This window comes from Otolemur garnettii, unplaced genomic scaffold (genome assembly GCF_000181295.1).
Source record: "Otolemur garnettii isolate 467f Iridium unplaced genomic scaffold, OtoGar3 scaffold00005, whole genome shotgun sequence".
Classification (NCBI taxonomy): domain Eukaryota; kingdom Metazoa; phylum Chordata; class Mammalia; order Primates; family Galagidae; genus Otolemur; species Otolemur garnettii.
The window spans coordinates 25,521,212-25,528,929 of record NW_003852400.1 but is presented as its reverse complement, the minus strand read 5'-3'; the positions used below and the strand labels follow the sequence as shown (position 1 = coordinate 25,528,929).

General features: G+C 42.0%; 2 protein-coding genes across 2 annotated transcripts in view; one reads left to right on the top strand and one right to left on the bottom strand.

Moving 5' to 3' along the window:
• UMAD1 (UBAP1-MVB12-associated (UMA) domain containing 1) overlaps positions 1–2,940 on the bottom strand; it is a 228,341-nt gene extending 225,401 nt beyond the window's left edge. Inside the window, exon 1 of the mRNA XM_012812517.2 lies at positions 2,863–2,940. The gene's annotated coding sequence lies outside the window, so the exon portion shown is untranslated. The remainder of the gene's footprint in view (positions 1–2,862) is intronic.
• A 285-nt stretch (positions 2,941–3,225) lies between these two features.
• RPA3 (replication protein A3) overlaps positions 3,226–7,718 on the top strand; it is a 5,240-nt gene continuing 747 nt past the window's right edge. Inside the window, exons 1-3 of the mRNA XM_003782703.3 lie at positions 3,226–3,370; positions 5,187–5,261; positions 6,995–7,102. Of these exons, the coding sequence (XP_003782751.1) occupies positions 3,272–3,370; positions 5,187–5,261; positions 6,995–7,102 (282 nt within the window). The 5' untranslated portion in view covers positions 3,226–3,271. The remainder of the gene's footprint in view (positions 3,371–5,186; positions 5,262–6,994; positions 7,103–7,718) is intronic.

Genomic DNA, 7,718 nt, shown 5'->3' with positions numbered 1-7,718 from the left:
AAAAAAAAAAAAAAAAAAAGCTTTACTTCATTAATTTATACAGATAATTGTCTCACATCTCTTAAACCACTTGTTAGAAATACATACGGTCTTGATGTAAAAACAAAATGTTTCTCTTCTCTATGCATTCACACAAAACTGAAAAATAAAAGGGTAGCATATTCACTTTTAATGGTGTACACAGACCACCCAGCTTGCCTGACTGCTGGGCAGGGCAGATTCTATTGCTCCAAAGCAGGGAAAGAAGAGGAAGGCAATTAATATATGTCTTTTATCCTATTAAAAAAGAGAAGGGCTGGGCACAGTGGCTTACACCTATAATTCTAGCCTATGGAACACAGATGGAAGAATCACTTGAAGTAAGAGGTTCAGACCAGACTGGGCAAGACTGAAATCTCACCTCTATCACAAAAAAAAAAAAAAGAAAGAAAGAAAGAAAGAAAGAAAAAGAAAAGAAAAATTAGCTGGACGTAGTGGTTCATGCCTGTAGTCCCAGCTACTCAGGAGGCTGAGGCAAGAGGATTGCTTGAGTCCAGGAGTTTGAAATTGCAGTGAGCTATGATGATGATACCACAAAAAACCAAAAGACAGAAAAGCACTGCAACAAAATGAACTCCACCTACATTCATCAACATGGATTAATCTCAAACAGAAGCAAAAAAACAAGTCAGAAGATATACATGTTTCTGCACACATAAAGGTCAAAGACTGGCAAAACTAAATTTAACATTTAGAAATGCCTACTTGTATGATAAGCTACATAGAAAAGCTTAGGAAGCTTCAAACAAAATCCAAAACAGTGTTTATTTCTGGCTGGTAAGTAGGAGGACTTAATTGGGCAAATGCAAACTGATAAAGTTTACTAGTAACTGGTAAAGTTTCATTTCTTGAGCTGAATGAGAGGCTGCATGGACTCATTTCTCTTGAAACTGTGTCAGCTACATATGCTCTTCTCTGTGCATTAAATGTTTCATAAAAAATTTTAAGTGACTCAAAATTATGCAAAAGCTATTTTAAATCATCTTCTTGGCCTGGCACAGAGGCTCACACCTGTAATCCCAATACATCAGAAGGCCAAAGCAGAAGAATCACTTGAGGCTAGGAGTTCAAAGATACAGTGAGCTATGATCTGGCCACTGCACTCCACCCTGGGTGACAGAGCAAGACCTTATCTGTTAAAAAAAAAAATTATCCGGCTCCGCGCCTGTGGCTCAATCGGCTAAGGCGCCAGCCACATACACCTAAGGTGGAGGATTCGAATCCCCAGCCCAGGCCCACCAAACAACAATGATGGCTGCAACCAAAAAATGGCCGGCGCTGTAGCGGGCGCCTATAGTCCCAGCTACTTGGGAGGCTGAGGCAGGAGACTCGCTTGAGCCCAGGAGTTGGAGGTTGCTGTGAGCTGTGAGGCCATGGCACTCTACCCAGGGGGATAGCTTGAGGCTCTGTCTTAAAAAAAAAAAAAAAAATTATCCCATTGTTCATCTCCCTGTTTTAAAAAAAAAAAAGTAGTCTTTTACCTGTAATAATTACATTAGCATCTGGTACTATAAAGGCTGTTCTTTTTTTAAATTGCTATTACATTAAAGACATTCAAGTGTATCCTACCCTATATAATACTTGCTTTCCAAATCAATGCTAACATGCAAAAGACTTTAAGGCAGAAATACAAAATAGACTTTATTGACTTGCACCAATACAACCACAACTTTTTTATATACCAACTGACATGCACCTGCATCTGTTTAATGAAATCCTTTCAACTAGTATGACAGCAAAATTAAGACAATCATATTAACTGTTAAGTAAACACTGAGTGAGGCTAACATTTAATTAGGGTATGTCAGATTTCAATCTTAAATTACCACATGGAGGCTCGAAGCAATCTTTTTTGCTCAAAACAACTGCAGAACTAAGTTGGAGGCTCCAGCTGAAACCATGACAACTCAAACTCTGTGGCTTTGGATAAATGACTATTACTACACACTTATAAAAATTAAATTTTTTCCCCAACTTCTGCAGCGCCATTTGAAGAGATTTTTAAGTGAACTCATGCTGGAAAATCTCTACCAAGGTCCTCAGCTTCGGGCCATACAATGGCACATTCAGAAATATGCCCAAATCTCCATAGGTTACCTTTCAGACCTCCAGATCCCCTCCACACTCCTGGGGTGTGGAGAGTAATGGTGGAAAGACTGCTAGGGGATTAAGAAAATTGTATTAATTGTATGACCAAAAGCTAAAGCTAAAGTCAGCTCACAAGTAATTCTGTCTAACCCCTCATTTTGTGCTTAGGGAAAGTATGCCCCAGAAGCAGGAGCACTAGCTGGAGGCCTAACAACTACTTAAGCTTGTCTCCCCTGGTCCTGCCCAGTGGTCCTACTCCCTCACCAATCCCTAAATGCTTCTATTCGCCGCTAACACAGTGGTGAGAAAACCGACATCTCTACAGTGTGGCCAGGTTGTCAGGACCAAAAAGCGTCGTGAAAGTAATCAAGTTAACCTCGTCTTACAGCTGGGAAACAAGCTGTAAAGTGATGCAGCTAGGAGGTGTGAGGGTAAATCGACCCTCTGCCACCGAGTGGCGAAAGCCTGAATAAAGTGAAGCTGACAACCTCCTCCTGGTCTCAGGAGGGCTGATGTCAACCGGCCCACTCCAATTTACTTGGCAAAATCCTCACGCCTCTCACGCAAAAGCAGGAAATGGGGAAGGGAAGTAAAAGGTGACAGCCGGTGCGCAGCACAGAGAACGCCGCGGCCGCAGCTGGCCCCGAACTCCCTCCTAACTATTTGACTCAGTCGGCGGAGAGAGGGGAAGAGGGGAAACAGTAAGGCGGAGGCGCCTCCCGCGAGAACAGGTACCTGAGGCTCTCACTGCAGTCTCCCGCGGCGCCGGCCCCGGACCTACGCCGCACTTCCGGGGTCAAGTGGCAGCTGGGCGGCCTGCGACAGCCCGAGGGCAACCCAAGGTTCCGCCCCCATCCATGCCCTGCCGCCACCGCCCGCGGCGCGTAGAACCCGGCTACATCCGGGACGCTGCGAGTCACTAAGCAGCCACTCTCCACTTCCGGGCCCCTCCCTTTTCCCTTCTCCACCCCTTTCGCGGACAGAGGGCGTGTCACCGAGGTTTCCGTGCATTTGATTGGCAAGGCTGGGAGCGCTAGTCTTCGCTGATTGGTGTAGGGAAAAATCTGCCCCACGGGCGCCCACGCGGCGCACAGTTTCGTTCCTGCGTCTGTTTCCCGCCTGCATAGGTTTTGCTGCCGCGATCATGGCGGACTTAACGGATTTGCCCAAGTCGCGAATCAACGCCAGCATGCTCGCTGAGTTCATCGACCAGCCAGTCTGCTTCTTAGGGAGGCTAGAAAAGGTGTGCTGAACTCGCCCGGAGGGAGGAACCCTGTGATCGCCAGGGTGGCTTACTCAGAGTGGGGGACGGGATCGGGGACGAGGGAAGACAGAAAGCCTCCGAGCGTTGCTGCGCTCCCGATTGTTTTATTTGGCACAGATTTTTTTTTTCTGCATACTCTTTAGCCATTGCAACCCTATTTTGGTGATTCCGTTATCGTGCAGAAACGAGGTCTTTTTAAACGTGCTAAATTCTAGTGCTTCACGCCCCCGTCTTTGTTTACATAAAAGAAATTATGGGTGTGAGTGCCACATTGTAGCTTAGACTTTGCTAACACCAACTAAACTAATCTGTTTATTTCCTTCTCTGTTGTAGTTGTTCTCTTTTTTAATTTTTCTTATTTCCTTGTTTTGTTTTGTTTTTTTGAGTTGTTGTTGAGACAGAGTTCTATTCTATGCCCTGAGCAGAGTGCATTGGCGTCATACCTCACTGCAACCTCAGACTGGGCTGGGCATCCCGCAGCGGCAGCTGGGGTTTGTTTGTTTGTTTGTTTGTTTGTTTGTTTGTTTTATGAGTCGGGGTCTCATTCTCGCTCAGGCAAGTCTCTCGTGAGCTCAAGCAGTTCTCCTCAGCCTCCCACGGTCCCGGGATTACAGGCGTGAGCCACCGCGCCCAGCTCTGTAGTTGTTCTGTTCCCAAACCTCGTTTTCTTGAAGTTGCTTCTCCATAAAACGTTCCTTGACTGTCCATTTTAGATGCCTTAACAGCCTGTTACTTTACTGTATTGTTAAAATGTAGCCCCTTTGTCCTACAAGTTAGAAAAAACTGAGGGAAAGAAAACTACTATACAAAGGCTTATTTAGTAGCATGTTTCATCCGCAGATCCACGTGGTGAAATGAGTATGATTCAGAATTTATAGGTAGGAAAACTGAGTGGGAATAAAGAGTGGTTGTTAAATGCTCTAGGACACTGTTGGTGGCAAAGCTGTCATGCGAACAAGATGTGTGCACCTCTCCTGCCCTCCAGGGATATAATCCAGATGTCTGGCAACCAGTTCTCCTTTTACTTCATCATAACGAATTTTTAAAATATACCCTTAGTAGGATATATATCTAAATCACAAGTGCTAGCAGATCTCACTTTTAGGTAGTTGTGGGCTTTCTTTAATTTGTTCTTAGACTAGCATCGACACATTTCTCAGATAAAAACCCAAGACCTACTTATACTGAAAAAGTTATTCGTTGCTTATCTGAAATTGAAAACTAGTGTACCATTACCTTATCTGGTAACTTTAAGATTTTAATTTGAACCGAATAAACTGTTCAAAATAAATTACTTTCTGCTCAACTAAGTAAGTTAGGGTCAATGTACTACCTATTGTTCTTTTTTTTAATTTTTTTTAATTATATCTGTGTACATTAATGCAGTCATGGGGTACAGTGTGTACTATCTATTGTTAAACCTTTCTTTAATGAGATTTTAAAGATTTTGGGAGGGTGGCACTGTGGCTCAGTGGGTAGGGCACCGGCCCCATATACCAAGGGTGGTGGATTCAAACCTTGCCCTGTATACCCAGGGTGGTGGGTTCAAACCTGGCCCCAGCCAAACTGCAATAAAAAAAATAGCTGGGCGTTGTGGTGGGTGTCAGTAGTCCCAGCTACTCGGGAGGCTGAGGCAAGAGAATTGCTTAAGCCCAGGAGTCGGAGGTTGCTGTGAGCTGTGTGACGCCATAGCACTCTACCGAGGGTGATAAACCAAGACTCTATCTCTACAAAAAAAATAAAATAAAGATTTTGTTTATGTGGGTTTTTAAAAATTATTATGTTTCCTTTTTAGATTCATCCCTCTGGAAAAATGTTCATTCTTTCAGATGGAGAAGGGAAAAATGGAACCATTGAGTTGATGGAGCCCGTATGTTTAAGTATTAATTCTGTGTATCTTACTAGTTAATTTTTCATCTTTGTTTGATTTGTTGCTTATGTTTCTGGTTTCTGGAGTAGATATATAAGGGATGAGCTTAAAAACTTCCTTGGCTCTGAAATCAAATTCTTTCATCCTCATTTTATTTTCCTTTGCATTTCTAACCAATGATCCTTTGGGTGCCATGATTTTTTAATATATCTTTTGAAATGGTAGATAATAATTATTAATTACTTATGGAAGATCATAAAATCACATAAGAAAAGTCTTTCAATTGTTTCTTCCTCAAGAGTCCTACATTTCTTAATTTTTTTTGTAATAAATATACATAATTGGGCGGAGCCTGTGGCTCAAAGGAGTAAGGCACCGGCCCCATATGCCGGAGGTGGTAAGTTCAAACCCAGCCCTGGCCAAAAACTGAAAAAAAAAAAAAAATATATATATATATATACATACATAATTTCAGTTTCTACTTATTTTTGTATTTTATGTTTAATATACTTGAAACATTTTCTTGGTCTTTTATGAAGCTGAATTCATATGCTCTTTGGTTAATTTATACAAAACACAATTTTTGAAATACAGATTATAGAAGGTTCCTCTCAATAGTTCCTTTTAAACCAATTACTGCTTGTAGAAATGTCGGACACCTTTAGTATCTTTAAGTAGTTTTGTCTTCACCTTAAATGTTTAAGTACATTTGAACGTGAAGGTACCCTAGCAGTAAGTGCTGACAGTTAAATACACAAACCTATTTTGCAAGTGATTTTTTTTTTGGAGACAGACTCTCACTGTGTCATCCTGGGTAGAGTGCCAGGAAGTCATAGCTCACAGCAACCTCAAACGCTGCGGCATTGAGCAATCCTCTTGCCTTAGCCTTCTGAGCAGCTGGGACTACAGATGCCTGCCACAATGCCTGGCTACTTTTTCTATTTTTAGTAGACATGGGGTCTTGCCATTGCTCAGGCTGGTCTCAATCTTGTGAACTCAAGAAGTCCACTCACCTTGGCCTCTGGAGTGCTAGAATTATAGGCATGAGCCACCGTGCCTGGCCTTTACAAGTGATTTTGATATAGGACAAGTGGCATCCCAGCCAGCTCATGGAGCTGGGGGGCACAGACTGGCTACCTCCACCTTGGCAATGTTGGTGCGGTGGTAGCAAGCAGAAGAACCAGCAGGCTGGAGAGTCCCCATTTCCTAGGCCTAGGACTAAAAGGGATTGTAGCCATTAATTTGCAACCCAGAGAAATGTCCCAGACATGCTAAATGTAACATGTTGTTCCAGACATGTCCCAGATAGACATCACAGACAGGCTAACTGTAACTACCTTAATTGTAACTACTTAGCCCCGCTAAATGTAACTACTGAGGGCCCCATGCGACTATTTATACCCCTAGACAAAGAGCTGACAGAAAGAAAGAGAGAGCACTTTTCTCTCCTGACTCGTTTTCTCTCTGCCAGGAGCTCTGGCACTTCTGTATTCTTATCTGTAAATAAATCCTGTCTTACCACTGATCTGTGGTCAATGGATTCATTCTTTGAATCACCAAGACCAGGAACCTACTGAAGAGCAAAATTCCAGTATCAATTTCTTAAACTCTGAATTGGTAAATTTTAAAATTACTTTGTTATATGAAGTGAAAGAATAGTAAACTGTATTTGAGTTTTCCAAATTAATTATCAAACTGTGATAACATCAAAATTACACTGTGCTCTGTCTTAGCTTGATGAAGAAATCTCTGGAATTGTGGAAGTGGTTGGAAGAGTAACAGCCAAGGCAACCATTATGTGTTCATCTTATATCCACTTTAAAGAAGATGTCTCTCCTTTTGGTAAGTAAAGCGTTTTAGTATTTAGTGGTTTTATGTAATGAGAAGGTAAACGCCTTTATTCTTAAACTCATATGTGTTGGTCTCAAGTCCCAGTTCTGCCATATTTTTTATTTTTATATAATTTTCTGATCCCAAAGGAAAATGGGAGTTCATGTTGGCCTGCTTCTGAGGAGTGCTTGTATATTTAAGATATTTGGTAAAGATTAATCAATATTTGTGGATAGAGAAAATTTTAAAATATGGCAAGCAAAATTAATATTACTTGTTTTGTTTTGTTAATAAATGAATTGAAGGCATGGAACAATGCATAGCACCTAAAACATGACCAAGTAGAAACTGTGCCTATGTAATAGACATCAAAATGGTTTCCTGTCTCCCATATTGTTTCTTTGGAGCCACAGTTAAATAAATATGATACATATCTCAGTTTTAGAAATTAGATTGTGGCCTCGGCATGTATAGCTCAGCAGATAGGGTGTCAACCACATACACCAGAGCTGGTGGGTTTGAACCCGGCCCAGGCCTGCCAAACAACAATGACAACTACAACCAAAAAATAGCCAGGCATTGTGGCAGGTGCCTGTAGTCCCAGCTACTTGGGAGGCTGAGGCAAGA